This window comes from Mustelus asterias, unplaced genomic scaffold (genome assembly GCF_964213995.1).
Source record: "Mustelus asterias unplaced genomic scaffold, sMusAst1.hap1.1 HAP1_SCAFFOLD_171, whole genome shotgun sequence".
Classification (NCBI taxonomy): Eukaryota; Metazoa; Chordata; class Chondrichthyes; order Carcharhiniformes; family Triakidae; genus Mustelus; species Mustelus asterias.
Genome location: NW_027590177.1, coordinates 57304 through 77726, shown reverse-complemented (window position 1 = coordinate 77726; position 20423 = coordinate 57304). Strand labels below are relative to the sequence as shown.

Below are 20423 nucleotides of genomic sequence, written 5' to 3'. Positions count from 1 at the left end.
AATCCCACCACAGGCAATGGTGAAATTTGTATTCAGTTAAAATCTTGGATTAAAAGTCTAATGACAAACCTCAACCTTTAATCAATTGTCGTTAGAACCCATTTGGTTCAGTAACGTCCTTTAGAAAAGGAAACCTGCCGTCCTTACCTGGTCTGGCCTACATGTGACTCCAGACCAGCAATGTGGTTGACTCTCAAATGCCCTCTGAAATGGAGGGCAGTTAGGGATGGGCAAGAAATTCTGGCCCAGCCAGTGACGCCTACATTCCGTAAAAATGAATTTAAAAAAGTTCCTCAGTATCTCAGTAACCTGCTCCAGTCCCACAACACTCTGTGTAAATACAAGTTGTTGATGATTATGTCCTGAGATAGATAACGTGAACCCGATTCCCGTCGTCCGCCAACTTGGCAACTTCTTCACAAAAAGTAAAGCACATGGGATTGGGGCTGTTGTACTGAGATGGGTAGAAAACTGATTGGCAGACAGGAGACAAAGAGTCGGATTAAACGGGTCTTTTTCCAACTGGCAGGCAGTGACTATTTGGGTAACGCAGGATCAGTGCTGGGGCCTCGGTTACTCACCTGCCATGGGTCTTGTTTTTTTTCCCCCTGTTTATTATGCATCATTTTTAAATTGTTGCTTCCTAAGAATCTAATTTAAAACCATGGATAAACTCAAACCACTTTTGGAAAATCTGTGACTCTCTGATCAAGAATCTTACTGACCACTGCATACCATTCTGGTCACCGTATTATTAAAAAAATATATCCAGGCACTGGAAAGGGTGGAGAAGATTTATATGATGAGATTTTAATGTCGAAGGCAGCTCACCACCACCTTCTCAAGGGCAATCAGGGATTAGCCATAAATGCTGGCCAAGCTCGCAATGCCCACATCCCATAAATGATTTTCAAAATGTGTGTGGTTTTTTTATCAGGAAAGGATTGACAGGCTAGTTCTTCTTTCTTGAGAAATGAAGGCTGAGCGGTAACCTGAGCAGAGGTCTTCAAAATTATAAAATGTTTAGATACAAAAATAGTGTTTCCTCTTGAGGGGAAGAGCAAAAAGTAAACTTTATTTATTAGTCACAAGTAGGCTTAGATTAACACTGCAGTGAAGTTACTGGGAAACTGGAGACAATCAATATAAAACAGTCACTGAGAAATCCAATCGGAAATCCAGGATAAATTTCTCTACACAAAGAGTGGCGAGAATATGGAAATCACAACTACAGGGAGTGAAATGAACAGTATAGATGCCTTTCAGGGGAATCTCAACAAGTACTTATGAATGATTTTTATAGTTCATTTCAAAACGACTAAAAACAATAAAGTGACAGGAGATAATTTGCAGGGTGTGAGACTCTGTGTGTGAGGGTGTCTGTGAGTGTGTGTGTTGCTTTTCATTGGTGTCACAGAAACCTTCCTCTTTCTGAGCAGACAATCTGGCCCCTGAATGATGTGAATTGTACAACTCAGAGATTCTCCATTCAGAATGACCATGTGCTGTGTAAAACCTGACATCTCCACAACCAGACGCCACTTCTGGAACAACGTGAAGTGACTACAATTTTTTAGATTGATTTCTTTGCTCTCAATATTTTCTCAGTTCATAAGTTCATAAATTCCATCATTATCCTTGAACACACCTATGGTCTCCACTTTAAATACTTCTCTCAGTCTTACCAACATATAGCAATTGGATTGTTGCTATGACAGGAACCAATTCTGTAAATCTGATTCCCACCAAACACCACCCCATATCCCCATCCGAGTTCCAGATTTTAATGAGATTTCTTAAAACACAGGCAGCCTGGCAGCACAGTGGTCAGCATTGCTGCCTCACAGCGCCAGGAACCCGGGTTCAATTCATGCCTCAGATGACTGTGTGGAGTCTGCACATTCTCCCTGTGTCTGTGTGGGTTTCCTCCGGGTGCTCTTGTTTCCTCCCACACTCCAAAAATGTGCAGATTAGATTGATTGGCCATGCTAAATTGGCCCTTAGTGTCGGGGATAAGCAGAATAACTACATAGGTTACGGGGACAGGACTGGGTGGGATCATTGTCCGTATAGGCTCAATGACCTCCTTCTGCACTGTAGGGATTCTATACCGTCTGTACTATCATTACATTGGATCCAATACTGTGTTCACTAACACACTGCAGCCTGACTTATTATTGGAATAAACACTGTGTTTGTTACACTCAGAGTAAGTAATCTAAAGTAAATCAAGGCAATCCATGACGAAGGGTCATCCAGACTCGAAACGTTGGCTGGAATCTCTCTCCACAGTTGCTGTCAGACCTGCTGAGGTTTTGCAGCATTTTCTGTTTTGAAGTCAGTGCTTTGCTGTGTTGTCTCTGTGCTCCATCCCCACTCTGATTGTATTGGAGCCTGTGTGTGTCATTGTTACACTGAGAGTAAGTCAGTGCTTTGCTGTGTTGTCTCTGTGCTCCATCCCCACTCTGATTGTATTGGAGCCTGTGTGTGTCATTGTTACACTGAGAGTAAGTCAGTGCTTTGCTGTGTTGTCTCTGTGCTCCATCTCCACTCTGATTGTATTGGAGCCTGTGTGTGTCATTGTTACACTGAGAGTAAGTCAGTGCTTTGCTGTGTTGTCTCAGTGCTCCATCCCCACTCTGATTGTATTGGAGCCTGTGTGTGTCATTGTTACACTGAGAGTAAGTCAGTGCTTTGCTGTGTTGTCTCTGTGCTCCATCCCCACTCTGATTGTATTGGAGCCTGTGTGTGTCACTGTTACACTGAGAGTAAGTCAGTGCTTTGCTGTGTTGTCTCTGTGCTCCATCCCCACTCTGATTGTATTGGAGCCTGTGTGTGTCACTGTTACACTGAGAGTAAGTCAGTGCTTTGCTGTGTTGTCTCTGTGCTCCATCCCCACTCTGATTGTATTGGAGCCTGTGTGTGTCATTGTTACACTCAGAGTAAGTCAGTGCTTTGCTGTGTTGTCTCTGTGCTCCATCCCCACTCTGATTGTATTGAAGCCTGTGTGTGTCATTGTTACACTGAGACTCTCTCATTGTGATTATTGGACAAGCAGCAAGTCACCGTCACAATGCCCGGCTGATTGACGGCAGCGCGGACCAATGGGATGAGGAGGGGCGGGGTTGGAGGTCCGAGCGCGGGAGGCTGGTCCTCCAACCAATAGGAGCGAATGAGGGGCGGGGCCTGCTCTGACTGGAGCATGCGCAGTGTGGATAGTGGCGACGGAGAAGGGCTGTTTTTCCGGCTCGGAAATAAGTCAGAGGTGATTGACGGGCGAGGGATCTCGCGGGTGGACGGAAACGCTGCGTAAGCAGGTTGTGTAAGCCGTGAACCTCGGTAAAGAGCTTCACGGACCCAGTTTGCACCGAGCGTTCCTGCAGCTCCTCATGTTCGGGCCGCGTTCACGGCCGCCATCTTTATTGGGGGCACTATGCAACAAGGCGCATGCGCAGCCGCCATCGTTTTAGGGGGTAATGTTGTCAATCAGTGGGAGGAGCTTGTTCCCCAGTGTTCAGAATGGAGACAACTTGTCCATCAAACTGCATCAACCCTCTGAGTCCCAATGACTTATTGATGAGGCAGAGCGGTGGCAGAGAAGGAAAGAAAGGGAAATAGCTTTGACAAAGGGTCATCTGGACTCAACGTCAGCTCTTTTCTCTCCTCACAGATGCTGCCAGACCTGCAGAGATTTTCCAGCATTTCCTCTTTTGGAAAGGGAAATACATTCTGCTTTCCAGATCCCACTATATCATGGGATGTCTTTCCCATTGGCCCGAAGATCTGTGGGCTCAGTTCAGTCACATGAAGATCCATGGCAGAAACTCGCGACCCTGAGGAGACATCGTCGTCGAATCGAGGGACTGCTGACAATGACAAAGGGAAAAGTGCAGCAGGGAGCCTGAGTCGTTGTCCTGGACAACTTCTTATTGAATTTCATTTTTCGACTGACAGTGATGCCTTTTGTACATTTCATTTTCAGGTATTAGAAGAGGATTTGCAGACACAAATCTCAAATGAAACGTCATATCAAAAACTGACATTGTTACTCAACTCATCAGGACCTGGATGTAGTCATCATTTGAACGTAAGCATTGAGTTCCAAGTCATTACCCCTCATGGTGTAAAATTTCTTCCTCATATTGCCCTGTAGATTTTGCTCAAAATCTTAAATCTGTGCCCCTTAATTCTTTTGCAATCACAGAAATCCTCCAGTGCAGAAGGAGTACATTCGGCCCATTGAGTCTGCACCGACAACAATTCCACCCAGGCCCCATCCTTGCAACCCCACCTATTTACCCTGCTAATCCCTCTAACCTACGCATCCGGGGACACCAAGGGCCAATCAACTTAACCCACACATCTTTGGACTGTGGGAGGAAACCAGAGCACCCGGAGGAAACCCATGCAGACACAAGGAGAATGTGCAAACTCCACACAGACAGTGACCCAAGCCAGGAATCGAACCTCGGTCCCTGGAGCTGTGAAGCAGCAGTGCTAACCACTGTTAGTGGCACGGTGGCACAGTGGTTAGCACTATTACCTCGCAGCGCCAGGGACCCGGGTGCTCCGGTTTCCTCCCACAGTCTGAAAGACGTGCTGGTTAGGTGCATTGACCTGAACAGGTGCCGGAGTGTGGTGACTAGGGGAATTTAACTGTAACTTCACTGCATTGTTAATGTAAGCCTTACTTGTGAATAATAAATAAACTTCACTTTACTTGTACCACCGTGCCACCCAAATCAGCTGATAGGAACAGCTTTTCTTTAGCTACCTTCTCTTAGACCAATCATAAACTTGTACAGCTCTATCAGTCTCTTTTGCTCCAAGGACAATAACCCCAGTTTCTCCAGCCTAACATCGTAACTATAATCCCTCATCCCTGGAACCATTCTGGTAAATCTCCTCTGCACCCTGTCGAGGAGCCTCACATTCTCCATAATGTGTGGTGATCACTGCTTTGCACAGATCCAGATGTTCTGTGTTCCTGTCTGTGCAGTAGGAGGCCATTCGGCCCATCAAGTCTGCACTGACTCTCTGACAGAGCATCTTCCCCAGGCGCAACCCTCTGAACTGCACATATTTACCCCGCTAATCTGCCTAACCTGCAGATCTTGGGACATGGGGACAATTTTACCATGGTCACTCCACCTAACCTACACATCTTTGGAAACTAAGGGTCAGTTTAGCATGGCCAATCCCCCTAACCTGCACATCTTTGGACTGTGGGATTGAACCAGAGCACCTGGAGGAAACCCAGGCAGACTTGGTGACAATGTGCAAATTCCGCACAGACTGCCACCCAAGGCCAGAATCGAACCCGGGTCCCTGGCGCTGTAAGGTAGCAATGCTAACCACAGTACCATGCTCACATTGTGTGGTGACATCATCCCCGCTCTCTGGGGATTTCCTCAATGAGGAGATTTTTCTCTGTCTGTTGGGAGATTCTGTTAAAGTTGTGGTTTAGTTGCGGGACGGTATTTGCAGCCCTTCCACCAGTGGGATCTTCCATTCCAGCTGATGGTGACCGCCCGAGGCAGTTTCCCAGCAGCACGGCCAGCGATCAATGCAAAATGCCCATGGGGGAGGGGCGAAAACCCCAGCTGTGCATGTATTCAATCCCTTTCTATCGCCGCCTATCTATTGTCTGTCTCACACACACCCACTCTCTCCCTCTCACACTCTCTCTCCCTCACACAAACATTATCACACACTCTCACACATACCTTCCCTCTCACATACACCTTCCCTCTCACATACACCTTCCCTCTCTCACACACATTCCCTCTCTCTCACACCTTCCCTCTCACACACACCTTCCCTCACACACACACCTTCCCTCTCGTTCACACACTCTCCCCCTCACATACACACTCTCTCTCACACACACACACACTCTCTCTCTCACACGCACTCTCCCCCTCTCTCACACGCACTCTCCCCCTCTCTCACACGCACTCTCCCCCTCTCTCACACGCACTCTCCCCCTCTCTCACACGCACTCTCCCCCTCTCTCACACGCACTCTCCCCCTCTCTCACACGCACTCTCCCCCTCTCTCACACGCACTCTCCCCCTCTCTCACACGCACTCTCCCCCTCTCTCACACGCACTCTCCCCCTCTCTCACACGCACTCCCCCCTCTCTCACACTCACTCTCCCCCTCTCTCATACGCACTCTCTCCCTTTCTCACACGCACTTCCCCCTCTCTCACACGCACTCTCCCCCTCTCTCACACGCACTCTCCCCCTCTCTCACACGCACTCTCCCCCTCTCTCACACGCACTCTCCCCCTCTCTCACACGCACTTTCTCGCTCTCTCACACGCACTTTCCCGCTCTCTCACACGCACTTTCCCGCTCTCTCACACGCACTCCCCCCTCTCTCACACGCACTCTCCCCCTCTCTCACACACACTCTCCCCCTCTCTCACACACACTCTCCCCCTCTCTCACACGCACTTTCCCGCTCTCTCACACGCACTCTCCCGCTCTCTCACATGCACTCTCCCCCTCGCATGCGCACTCTCCCTCTCACACACGCGCTCTCCCTCAAACACAAACTCTCTCCCTCCCTCTTTGCTCCTCCCATAAAGGTGAACCAGTTGGGTTTTTATGACAATCCAGCAGTTTTCCATGGTCACCTTTTCCTTGTTCCGGCCCCACAAATGGCCAATCAACCTCAGATTGATTCATTCCGCTCAATTTCACAATCTGCCTTTGTGTTTTTGTGGGTTCTCTCTCACTCCCATTTTGCTGTTTTAAATCTATTTCACAGGATGTTAGAAGGAGAGGATTTGGAGTTGGGAAATTGAAACCAAACATCGCATCAGGATCTAAGACAGACAGATTTTATCGTAAATGGAATATCATCAGATTTTGAAGATGGAAGGAAAAAACACTGTTCACACTGGGGAGAAACCGTACACATGTTCTGTGTGTGGACGAGGCTTCAGTCGATCATCTGGCCTGTCAGAACATAAATGCCGTCGCAATGGGGAGAAACCATGGAAATGTGGGGACTGTGGGAAAGGGTTCGATTACCCATCCAAGTTGGAAATTCATCAACGAACTCACACTGGGGAGAGACCGTTCACCTGCTCCCAGTGTGGGAAGGGATTCACACACTCATACCACTTGCAGACACACCAACACATTCACACAGGTGAGAGGCCGTTCACTTGCTCCCAGTGTGGGAAGGGATTTGCTCACTCCTCCAATCTGCTGAGACACCAGCGAGTTCACACTGGGGAGAGACCATTCCAATGTTCAGACTGCAAGAAGTGTTATAAAAGTTCTGGGGAACTGATATCCCATCAACGCATTCACACTGATGAGAGACCCTTTAGGTGTTCTCACTGTGGGACTGGATTCAGACGATCATCTGACCTCACTGTACACCTACGAGTTCACACTGGTGAGAGACCTTTTAACTGCCCAGACTGTGGGAAGTGCTATAAAAGTTCTGGGGAACTACTGTTCCATCAACGTGTTCACACTGACGTGAGACCGTTCAGGTGCTCTCGGTGTGGGACTGGGTTCAGACGATCATTTGACCTTACTGTACACCTGCGAATTCACACTGGGGAGAAGCCATTCCCCTGCTCCGTGTGTGGAAAGGGATTCACTCAGTTATCCAACCTGCTAATGCACCAGCAAATTCACAAGAAATCTCAGTGATTGGATGTTGCTGTTAGTCACATCCTGGACTGAACCAGCTTCATTGAGGTCTGTTGCTGCTGATGTTCATAAACTCCAACCCTGTTATAAGGTGTGAGGAGCTCATGGAGTTTCTTTGTCACTAAGATTGAGACAATCTAATCAGCTGCTGCTTCTCTCCCTTCCTCGAGCTCACCGGATAAAACTGTCTCCAAATTTATTCATTCGTGGGACATGGGCGTCGCTGGCGGGCCGGCATTTATTGCCCATCCCTAGTTGCCCTTGAGAAGGTGGTGGTGAGCTGCCTCTTGAATCGCTGCAGTTCATGTTCTATAGGTTGACCCACAATGCTGTTAGGGAGGGAATTCCAGGATTTTGACCCAGTGACTGTGAAGGAACGGCGATAAATCTCCAAGTCAGGATGGTGAGTGGCTTGGAGGGGAACTTGCATGTGTTTGTGTTCCCATTTATCTGCTGCCCTTCTAGATGGAAGTGGTCGTGTGTTTGGAAGGTGCTGTCTAAGGATCTTTGGTGAATTGCTGCAGTGCATCTTGTAGATAGTACACACTGCTGCTACTGAGCGTCGGTGGTGGACGGAGTGAATGTTTGTGGATGTGATGCCAACCAAGTGGCTGCTTTGCCCTGGATGGTGTCAAGCTTCTTGAGTGTTGTTGGAGCTGCGCCATCCAGGCAAGTGGGGAGTATTCCATCACACTCCTGACTTGTTCCTTGTAGATGGTGGGTAGGTTCTGGGGAGTCAGGAGGTGAGTTACTCGCCGCAGTATTCCAAGCTTCTGACCTGCTCTTGTAGCCACTGTGTTTATGTGGTGAGTCCAGTTGAGGTTTTGGTCAATGGTAACCCCAAGGATGTTGACAGTGGGGGATTCAGTGATGGTAACACCATTGAATGTCAAGGGGCGGTGGTTAGAGTGTCTCTTATTGGTGATGGTCATTGCCTGGCATTTGCTCATTTTTAAAAAACTGATGGAGTGTGAGAGTGGTAATTACAGCAGGAAACAGAGTGGCTGTGTGAATTTAAACTGAGAGTTTGATGTGTTAATGAGCCCAGCAAGACCTCAGACAGGTGCTTATCCAAAACAGTTTAGTAGGGGTGGGTACAGAACAGAAATAGATCTGAATGGGCTGTTAGTGATCAAAAAATAATAGATGCATGCTGTGCCACAAAGTTGTCACGAGTAAAGTATGATTAAAGTGAATTTACTTTCCTTTTAAATTATCGATGTTAAAGTAAAGAGATGATGTTGATCAATTCTGGGAGAGATTAGTTGTGAGGAAATTGGGTGCGAATAGAGAGATGAAAGGAAAGAACAGAGTTAATGGGAAACTGAAACCTATGAAGGGAGTTGTTTCAGGTCTCGGTCAACAGCAGTAATAGTTGGTTAACTCCCAGAAAGCAGTGTGAAGGAGGCCGGATTGGAAAAGACAACTGCTGGTTAACCTCAGAAGCAACACCAACAGGAGTAAAGGCACTGAGAAGTTAAAATAAAAAGTTACTGGATTTTTATAGATCTTAAAATCTAACGGCGTTGCTGGACAGATTGGTGAAGGTAGTTAAATTGAGATTGTTTGGAACTGTTTAAAGTATTGATGCTGTGTGAAGCCATTGTATTATTTTAAGTGTAATTCTATTTCATTTTGTGGTTTTTTTCCCCCTATTTCTTAATTAATATTTAGATTGCTATAAAACCATCATAAGAAGTTGGGACATTTCCAGATTTCACAACCTCTCCTCATACAACACACATTGTAAACTCAGATTTGTTGTTGTGTATTTGGGATATTGTTGTGTGTGGCATGGTCACGTGATCACTCTGTGACATCATCGGGTCTCTGCAGGCTGCCAGTAGTTGGGGAATTGAAGCCTGTCGAATGCACACCTAAAAATAAACCAGCCTCAATGCTGTTTTTATTCAATCTTGTGTGGACCTCTTGAATTGTCCCGATCTCTACATCCCCTCCAACCATAGACAGCACAACATTGAGCATAAACCATGCCCTTAACATTAAATAAACTCCAGCTCAGTTATAGGAGTTAATATTCGAGATAAAAGTCAAATAAATCAGCTTTGTATTCAACAAAGTGTATCAAGTCTTTTTAAATATCTCTATCACAAATTATTTCCTTTTAAAGGGACCTCCATCCTCACCTCCAACAAGTGTGAGGAACGCATGGCATATAAGGCAGCACAGTATTTAGCACTACTCCCTCAGTGCCAGGGACCCAGCTTTGATTCTGGCCTTGTGTGACCATGTGGAGGTTGCACGTTCTCCCTGTGTTTGCGTGGGTTTCCTCCGGGTTCTTGAGTTTCCTCCCACACTCCGAAGATGTGCAGGTTAGGTGAATTAGCCATGCTAAATTGCATCCAAGTGTCCAAAGATGTGTAGTTTGGGTGGATTAGCCATGGTAAATATGTGGGGTTACAGGGATGGCGTGGAGGGGAAGGCTTGGGTGGGATGCTTTTTCAGAGTCAGTGCAGACTCGATGGGCCAAAAGGCCTCTTTCTGCACTGTGCAGATTCGATGGTTCCTTGTGACTAAGATTGAGCCAATCCAATCAGCTGCCTTTGCTGCTTCCTTCCCTTCCACAGACCACCGGACCAAAGTGTCTGTGAAGTTCCTCCTTGTCTGAGCTCTATCTTTCTCCAGTTTTTCTCCTATCTTCTATCTTCCTCTGAGCTCATCTTGTCCATGAGACCTGCCTTCAACTCCCTGGACTCCATTCTCACAAAACTGCTGTCCATCCAACTTCCCCATGTTAGCTGACACTGTTCACAATTCTCTCCCATTTCTCACTGTTTCTCTCACTTTAAATGTACCGTCATCACCCATCCTAAAAAAAACACTAAACCCCACTATCTTTGCAAATTACTGCCCCATCTCCAACCTCCTTTTCCTTTCCAAAACCCCTGAACTCGGTGTCCCCCGAGGATCTGTCCTTGGCCCCTCCTATTTCCCACCTCACCCCCATCCCTCTCCATTCCTCCACCGTTACTAAATTATCAAACTGTTCATCCCACATTCAGTTCTGGATGAGTAGAAGTTTCCTCCAGTTAAAAATTGGAAAGACCAAAGCCACTGTCTTCAGCAATCACTAAAAATTCTGTTCCCTCACTACTCAGAGTAACGGGTCATCCAATTAAGACAGTGATGAGGAATTTCTTCTCAGAAGGTAGTGAATCTGTAGAATTATTTACCACAGAGGGCTGTACAGGTTGGCTCACTAAGTATGTTCAAGGCTGAGATCGATTTTTTTTTTCTTAATCAGTAAGGGAATCAAGGGTTATGGGGATAAGGCAAGAAAGTGGAGTTGTGGATAATCACAAGCGATCAGTCATGATTTCATTGAATGGCAGAGCAAACTTGATGGGTCAAATGGCCTCCTTCTGCTCCTACGTCTTACAGTCCATCTCTCTCCCTGGGAACTGTCTGAGGCTGAACCACACACTTCACAGTCTCGGTGTCAGATTTGACCCCAAGATGAGTTTCTGATCACATATCCACCCCATCACCAATACCAGATATTTCAATCTCCATAATGTCACCTGTCTTCACCCACCCCAGCTCATCTGCTGCTGAAACCCTCATCCATGCCCGTGTTACCTTTAGACTTGACAATTCCAATACATTTCTGACCAGCCCGTCACATTCATCCCACCCCCACACAGAAACGAAAGATTCACCCATTCCCCCTGAGCTCACTGACCTACCTCACCTTCAAGTCAAGTAATGCATCAATTTTAAATTCGCATCCTTGATTTCAAATTCTTCCATGACCTTATACCTCCCAATCTCAGTAATCTCCAGTTTCACTATTCTCTGAGATAGAACATAGAACATAGAAAGCCACAGCACAAACAGGCCCTTCAGCCCACAAGTTGCGCCGATCACATCCCCACCTCTAGGCCTATCTATAGCCCTCAATCCCATTAAATCCCATGTACTCATCCAGAAGTCTCTTAAAAGACCCCAACGAGTTTGCCTCCACCACCACCGACGTCAGCCGATTCCACTCACCCACCACCCTCTGAGTGAAAAATTTACCCCTGACATCTCCTCTGTACCTACCCCCCAGCACCTTAAACCTGTGTCCTCTTGTAGCAACCATTTCAGCCCTTGGAAATAGCCTCTGAGAGTCTACCCTATCCAGACCTCTCAACATCTTGTAAACCTCTATCAGGTCACCTCTCATCCTTCGTCTCTCCAGGGAGAAGAGACCAAGCTCCCTCAACCTATCCTCATAAGGCATGCCCCCCAATCCAGGCAACATCCTTGTAAATCTCCTCTGCACCCTTTCAATGGCTTCAACATCTTTCCTGTAATGAGGTGACCAGAACTGCGCGCAGTACTCCTACGTCAGATATCTGCACTCTTCTCATTCTGGCCTCTTGAGCATCCCTGATTTTAATACTCCATCATTAGTGGCAGGGCCTGGGTGTGAAACTGTGAAATTCTCTCACTAAATTGTCCATCTCTCCTGATTCAAGATCTGCCTCTCCAATCAGGCTTTTCCCATCTATCCTAATATTATGCTCTGTCACTCAGAATCCCTACAGTGCAGAAGAGGCCATTTGTCCTAAAGAGTCTGTACCGACATTCTGACAGAGAATCTTACCCAGGCCCTCTCCCCCACTTATACCTGTAACACATTTACCATTTCTAATCCATCTAACCTGCACAACTTGGGACACTAAGGGTCAATTTAGCGTGACCAATCCACCTAACCTGCACATCTTCAGACTGTGGGAGTAGATCGGAGCACCCGGAGGAAACCCATGCAGACATGGGGATAACGTGCAAACTCCAGACAGATAGTCACCCGAGGCCAAAATTGAAACCAGGGCCCTGGTGCTGCGAGGAAACAATGCAAACCACGAATGCTAATTTTTTCACTATGAAACTTCTCTGAAATAACTTGGGGTGCTTCCATCCCCACTATTTTCATTTTAGATCTATCAGTAATGGACTTGCTGCCGTCTGGGACAAAACTGTTTTCAGCAATAAGGTTCCGCTGTGATGTAATAGTCTCTATGACATCATTGCAGCAGGACTGGGTGACCTCATCAGAGTCCATTGTTTCTGAATGATCCACATCAATAACAACAGGAAATACTCATCAAGCTGAGCACATTATCTCGGCTGACACTCCAGTCTGACATTGAGGGACTGCTGCACTCTGACACACACTGTCCTTCACATGGATTCACTCAGTCATCTCATTTACTGATAGAACAGCACAGTTAGACTAGGGGGCCAACACTCAGACACTTCACATGTACAAAGGGATTTCCTTAGTTTTCCTCAGTGGCTAACACTCTGGTTTTAAGAGCTCAAAGCATTTGCTCCAATGCCAGCATTCTTATTGACAAGGGGCAGTTTAACTGTTGTGTCTATGGGGAAAACGTGCTGAGACCCCAATGCATTCACTTCTAACTGTAGATGTTTGTTCTGTTGTCAATCAGACCCAGGACCGAACTGTGGTGGAGACCCTATGTTCATAGATTCAGAGAATTCCTACAGGAGGCCATTCAGCCCATTAAGTCTCTGCTGACATCAATCCTACCCATGCACTATCCCCATAACTCCAACTATTCACCCTGCTAATCCCCCTGACACTAAGGGGCACTTTAGCATAGCCAATTAACCTAACCTGCACATCTTTGGACTGTGGGAGGAAACCCACACAGACACGGGGAGAACATGCAAAGTCCACAGAGACAGTGACCCGAGGCCGGAATTGAACTTGGTTCCCTGGCGCTGTGAGACAGCTGTGCTTGCAACTGTGCCATCCCAGTCCTTAGTTACTATATTACTCCTTAGTTCCACATGAATAGATTTAATACATTTGTTATTGTGGCCCAATGGTACCAATCATATTCAGATCGCAAAGCATATTTTCTATTTAACAAAACCAGTGTGAATGGCGGGGTGATTACCCAACATTCTCTGCGGGTGAGAATGTGCCCTATCCACATTACAGCACCGCCTTGCGCAAACGCGGTACCTGGCTCTGACTGGAGCATGCGCAGTCCGGACTGTGACTGGAGCTGCGAGGAGCCGGAAAGAAACAATGGAGTGAGGTTCAGTAATGGAGCCGCTGGGTGACCGGGGAGAGATCGAAGCAGCGGAGTGGGCTGGGAGGCTTCATAAATATCCCCTAGAGGCTTCAATCCAGAATAAAATGTTCCTGGTCCCGCTTCAGTTGGTACTGAATAGAGTCGGAGCTGAGCGGCTCCAGGCCCGGGTTAGCGGCCGCCATCTTTACAGGAACAATGTACAGAAGGGCGCATGCGCTGTGAGCCTGGACCAGTTACCAACTCTCCCGGGTTGGACTGGAGTCTCCAGGAATTTTTTTATTCATTCAGGGAATGTGGGAGTCGCTGGTTGGACCAGTATATATTGCCCATCCCTAATTGTCCTTCAACTGAGTGGCTTGCTAGACCATCTCACAGGGAATTTTAAGTGTCAACCACATAAAATCATAGAAACCCTACAGTGCAGAAAGAGGCCATTGGGCCCATCGAGTCTGCACCGACCACAATCCCACCCAGGCCCTACCCCCATATCCCTACATATTTACCCGCTAATCCCTCTAACCTATGCATCTCAGTGGTTTGGAGTCATATTTAGGCCAGATCAGATAAGGATGGGAGATTTGTTTCCCAATTCATCCAGGGAATGTGGCTGCCACTGGCTGGACCAGCATTTATTGCCCATCTTTATTTTCCCTTGAACTGAGTGCACTTCAGAGGGCATTTTAAGAGTCAACCAACCACATTGCTGGAGATCTGGAATCACATATAGACCTGACCAGGTCAGGCAGCAGATTTCCTTGGCTCAAGGACATTAGTGAATCAGTTGGCTTTTTACGACAATCGACAATGGTTTCATGGTCATCATTAGACTTTCAATTCCAGATATTTATTGAATTCAAATTTGACCATCTGCTGTAGTGGGATTCAAACCTCAGTCTCTAAAACATTCAGGACATTTAAAAATATATCTTTTGTTGTCATTTTCCTTTGAACATTTCTCTGCACCGATATAAAAATATTAAAAATGGATAAAAGTTGTTTGCCTCACTGTCAATCATTATGCTGTAAGGTAAGGAGTCTTTTTTGCTTTCCAATTGGCCCAGGAAGGCAGTGGGGAAGGATGTGTGGACTGATTAATGGTTGGAGGATGGGCACAATAGAAAAGACGTGGTAAAACTTCCAGGAAACATTTAATCACATTTGGCAACTCGGTGGAGAGAATGTTGTGAATTTCTATCCTGGACTGACTGTGATGGTTTCTGTAAATTTACAGAGTGCTGGAAGTGGAGAATTGACATATGGGAAACTCAAATCAAACATCACATTGTGATCTGATGGAGCCACTCAATACATCAGAACCTGAATATTAGCAGCCTCTGAATGTGGAAGGTAACAGTTTTGTCGATTGTGTCTGTGAGAGAAGATTTCGGGTTTCGGTGTGACTGGAAAGGCCCCGAGATTCACAAACCCTGGTTAGACCACATCTGGAGAACTGTGCTCAGTTCCGGGCAACAGGATATAATAGCCCTGGAGAGAGTGTAGAACAGATGTACCCGAGTGATATCTGAACTCCCAGGGTTAAATTAGAAGATGAGATTACAAGAAAGTGTCATTCTGGTGCAGGGCCATTCAGCCCATTGAATCCATGCAAGGTGTCTACAGCAATCCAGTCAGTCCCATTCCTCTGCTCTATCCTCATATCTTTGCAGCTTTATTTCCCTGATAGATAATGTAGATAACTGATAGATAAGTAACTAGCTATCTCATAGAAGTGGAGATGCCGGCGTTGGACTGGGGTAAACACAGTAAGAAGTTTAACAGCACCAAGTTAAAGTCCAACAGGTTTATTTGGTAGCAAAAGCCACACAAGCTTTCGGAGCCCCAAGCCCCTTCTTCTGGTGAGTGGGAATTCTGTTCACAAACAGGGCATATAAAGACATAGACTCAATTTACAGAATAATGGTTGGAATGCGAATACTTACAACTAATCAAGTCTTTAAGATACAAACAATGTGAGTGGAGAGAGCATCAAAACAGGCTAAAGAGATGTGTATTGTCTCCAGTCAGGACAGCCACTTCAGCGGTCACGGGCATTCGGCCTCTGATATTCGGGTAAGCGTTCTCCAAGGCGGCCTTCACGACACACGACGGCGCAGAGTCGCTGAGCAGAAACTGATAGCCAAGTTCCGCACACATGAGGACGGCCTCAACTGGGATATTGGGTTCATGTCACACTATCTGTAATCCCCACAGCTTGTCTGGACCTGCAGAGTCTCACTGGCTGGCCTGTCTGGAGACAATACACATCTCTTTAGCCTGTCTTGATGCTCTCTCCACTCACATTGTTTGTATCTTAAAGACTTGATTAGCTGTAAGTATTCGCATTCCAACCATTATTCTGTAAATTGCGTTTGTGTCTTTATATGCCCTGTTTGTGAACAGAATTCCCACTCACCTGAAGAAGGGGCTTAAGGCTCCGAAAGCTTGTGTGGCTTTTGCTACCAAAGAAACCTGTTGGACTTTAACCTGGTGTTGTTAAACTTCTTACTATCTCATAGAAGACAGAGGGTGGTGGTGGATGGAAATTTTTCAGACTGGAGACCAGTTACCAGTGGTGTACCACAGGGATCAGTGCTGGGTCCTCTGCTATTTGTGATTTTTATCAATGACTTGGAGGAGGGGGCTGAAGGGTGGATCAGTAAATTTGCTGATGACACCAAGGTTGGTGGAGTAGTGGATGAGGTGGAGGGCTGTTGTAGGCTGCAAAGAGACATAGATAGGATGCAAAGCTGGGCTGAAAAATGGCAAATGGAGTTTAACCCTGATAAGTGCGAGGTGATTCATTTTGGTCGGACAAATTTGAATGCGGATTGCAGTGTCAACGGCAGGGTTCTGGGGAATGTGGAGGAACAGAGAGATCTTGGGGTTCATATCCACAGACCTCTGAAGGTTGCCACTCAAGTGGATAGAGCTGTGAAGAAGGCCTTTAGTGTGTTAGCGTTTATTAACAGGGGGTTTGAGTTTAAGAGCTGTGGGCTTATACTGCAACTGTACAGGACCTTGGTGAGACTCGTTTGGAATATTGTGTGCAGTTCTGGTCACCTCACTATAAGAAGGATGTGGAAGCATTGGAAAGAGTGCAAAGGAGATTTACCAGGATGCTGCCTGGTTTGGAGGGTAGGTCTTATGAGGAAAGCTTGAGGGAGCTGGGGCTTTTCTCTTTAGAGCGGAGGGGGATGAGAGGCGACTTAATAGAGGTTTATAAGATGATGAGGGGGATAGATAGAGTGGACATTCAGAGACTATTTCCTCGGGTGGATGTAGCTGTTACGAGGGGGCATAACTATAAGGTTCATGATGGGAGATATAGGAGGGATGTCCGAGGTAGGTTCTTTACTCAGAGAGTGGTTGGGGTGTGGAATGGACTGCCTGCTGTGATAGTGGAGTCGGAGACTTTAGGAACTTTCAAGCGGTTATTGGATAGGCACATGGAGCACACCAGGATGATAGGGAGTGGGCGAGCTTGATCTTGGTTTCGGACAAAGCTCGGCACATCGAGGGCTGAAGGGCCTGTACTGTGCTGTACTGTTCTATGTTTATCTTTCAAGCTTCAAGGAATACAGACCTAGACAATTTATTCTCTCTTGATCGGACAACCCTCTCATCCCAGGAATTAACCTGGTGAACCTCCAATCTTACTATATCCTTGTTTAAATAAGGGGATCAAAACTGTGTTCATTATTCCAGGTGAGACCTCACCAACACCCTGTGCAGTTGCCACAAAACCTCCCTGTTTTTAAACTCCAACCCCTTTGCGATAAAGGTCAAAATTCCATTTTCCTTCTTGCCTATTGTGGGACCTGTCTGCTAGCTTTTTGTGATTCATGTGCAAAACACCTCGATCCCTCTATACTTCAATCACCTGCAGTGCATCTCCATGTAAATAATCTCCCTTTTGATTTCTCCGACTGAAATACATGCCCTCACATTTCCCCACATTAAACTCCATTTGCCAGGTTTTCGTCACCCAATCTATCTATATCCCACTGCAGAATCAAAATATCCTCATCACAACATGTCCTTCCACCTATATTCATATCATTTGGAAACCTTACATTCTGTTCCTTCTCCAGGTCATTAATTGAATCATGAATTGAAGGCCAAGAACTGATCCCTGTGGTACTCCACTAGTTACATCTTTCCACTCTGAAAATGACCCATTTATTCCAACTCTCTGTTTTCTATGTGACGGTCAGTTTTCAATCCATGCTAACACACTTGCACCAATTCCATGGACCTTTACTTTATGCGCCAGCCTCTTATGTGGCACCTTGACAAATGCTTTTTGGAAATCATAGAATCCCTAGAGTGCAGAAGGGGGTCATTTGGCCCATCGAGCAGCTTGAACATCTTTCCCAGGCCCCATCCCATAAGCCCACATTTTTTCCCCACTAGTCCCCCTAATCTAAATCTATTGGGACACAAAGGGATAATTCAGCATGGCCAATCAACCTAACCTGCACATCTTTGGACGATGGGAAGAAACTGGAGCACTCGGAGGAAACCCACACAGACACGGGGAGAATGTGCAGACTCCACACAGACGGTCACCCAAGGCTGGAATTGAAACCTTGTCCCTGGCGCTATGCAGCAGCAGTGCTAACCACTGTGCCACCCTATGTAAATACACTACATCTACAGATTACTCTCGATCTATACGACCCCTTGCATCCTCAAAGAATTTGAACAAATTTGTCAAGCATGATTTATCTTTCATAAAACCACGTTGACTAGGTGTTAAATTCACTGGGGCAGCACGGGGCGGCTTGGTGGCACAGTGGTTGGCACTGCTGCCCCATAGTGCCAAGGACTTGTGGAGTTTGCACGTTCTCCCCGTGCTTGCGTGGGTTTCCTCTGCGTGCTCCGATTTCCTACCTCATTCCAAAGAAGTGAGGGTTAGGTTGATTGGCCATGGTGAATTGCCCCTTAGTGTCGGCAGATTAGGAGGGTAAATACATGGGGTTGCAGGGATAGGACCTGGCTGGGATTGTTGTTGGTGCAGGCTCGATGGGCCAAATGGCGGTCTCCTGTAGATTGTATGATTCTGTAAACAGGTCTATAGTTCACTGCCTTCTGCCTTTCTCCCTTTTTGAACAAAGGAGTCACATTGGCTGTTTTCCAATCTTCTAATATCCTCCTGGAATTTAGCGAGTTACAAAATATTTTAACCAAAGTGTCCACTATCTCTTCAGCCTCGTGTGCAGTTCATTGGGTCCTGGCGACTTGGCCGCCCTTAGCCGCTGAAGGGAAGGAAAGGAGTCCAGTCTGTACATTCCACACATTGTTAGTCCAGTCAGATAGACATAGATCTGTCTGGCAGCCTGCATGGAGATTTCCAGCTCTCTGTGTCCAGGACAGGAAGCAGTGAGCATGGATCTGTCAATCAGCCTCAATCAGTACCTTCAGGAGAATTGAGAGGGTGAATATTTGATACAGCAGAGTGAGAATGGAGGGAGAGTGTGTGGGATGGAGATTCACAGATTTTGGGGAATGAGAGAGAAAGAATGTTTCAGAGAAACTAGAATTGTCTATTCTGAATTTCTATCCTGTGCTGACACTGATGAATTTTGTAAACTCCTTTTACAGGATATGAGAAGGTGAGAATTTGCAGACAGAAATCTCAAACCAAACATCCCATCAACGTCTGACAGAGTCACTCAATTCATCGGGACCTGAATATCATCGGCCTTTAAATCCAGAGGGAGAAATGTTTCTCTCAGCTGTCTGTTTCAAGAGATTTTAAGCATCAGTGCAACTGAAAAAGCACCAAGACACACACACACCTGAGTGAGAGTGTTCCAGTGCACTGAGTGTGGAAAGAGCTTTCACCAGTTACACAGCCTGAAAATACATCGCAGCGTTCACAGCGGGGAGAGACTGTACCCGTGTTCTGTGTGAGATTTAACTGATTGTTTAACCTGGAGAGTCACAAGGACACCCGCACCATGGAGAAACCATGGAAATGTGGGGACTGTGGGAAGGGATTCACGGTCCCATCTCGGTTGGAAGTTCATCAACGCAGTCACACTGGAGAGAGACCGTTCACCTGCTCTGTGTGTGGGAAGGGATTCACTGACTTACCTAATCTGCAGAGACACCAGCGAGTTCACACTGGGGAGAGACTGTTCACCTGTTCTGACTGTGGGAAAGGATTCACTCAGTTATCCCACCTGCTGAGTCACAATTTCACTCACACCAATGAGAGACCCTTTAAATGCTCTGACTGTGGGAGTGGTTTCAAAAGCTCTGGAGAACTGGTGTCCCACCAGCGCATTCACACTGAGGAGAGACCGTTCAGCTGCTCTCACTGCACAAAGAGATTTAGAACGTCATCCAACCTGCGGACACACCAGCGGGTTCACACCGGGGAGAAGCCATTTACCTGCTGTGTGTGTGGGATGGTGTTCACTCAGTTATCACACTTGCTAAGTCACAAAGTCACTCACACAAATGAGAGACACTTTAAATGCTCTGAGTGTGGGAGTGCCTTCAAACATGCTTCAGATCTGAGGGTCCACCAGCGCATTCACACCGGGGAGAGACCGTTCAGCTGCTCTCACTGCACAAAGAGGTTTAGAACGTCATCACACTTGCAGGTTCACCAGCGAGTTCACACTGGGAAGAAACCATTTACCTGCTCTGTGTGCGGGAA

At 46.6% G+C, this 20423-nt stretch overlaps 2 protein-coding genes across 2 annotated transcripts in view; one reads left to right on the top strand and one right to left on the bottom strand.

Moving 5' to 3' along the window:
• The window catches only part of LOC144485220 (uncharacterized), a 37218-nt gene that overhangs the window by 9526 nt on the left and 7269 nt on the right, over positions 1-20423 (bottom strand). The window contains exons 3-4 of the mRNA XM_078203428.1: positions 13681-13723; positions 3727-3866 (exon numbers count right to left, since the gene is read on the bottom strand). Coding sequence (XP_078059554.1) covers positions 3727-3866; positions 13681-13723 — 183 coding nt within the window. The remainder of the gene's footprint in view (positions 1-3726; positions 3867-13680; positions 13724-20423) is intronic.
• On the top strand, positions 3203-9665 carry LOC144485208 (uncharacterized). Its single transcript, XM_078203417.1, has 4 exons — positions 3203-3265; positions 3983-4087; positions 6778-7164; positions 9354-9665. Exons 3-4 carry the CDS (start codon positions 6861-6863, stop codon positions 9494-9496), a joined length of 447 nt encoding a protein of 148 aa, XP_078059543.1. The 5' UTR covers positions 3203-3265; positions 3983-4087; positions 6778-6860; the 3' UTR covers positions 9497-9665.

Bases quoted from the DNA above. Each gene is read 5' to 3' on its own strand.
- LOC144485208 (XM_078203417.1), top strand. From the start codon at position 6,861: ATGGAATATCATCAGATTTTGAAGATGGAAGGAAAAAACACTGTTCAC. The intron at 7,165-9,353 runs GTGAGAGGCCGT...ATTAATATTTAG, and splicing joins ACACCAACACATTCACACAG to ATTGCTATAAAACCATCATA.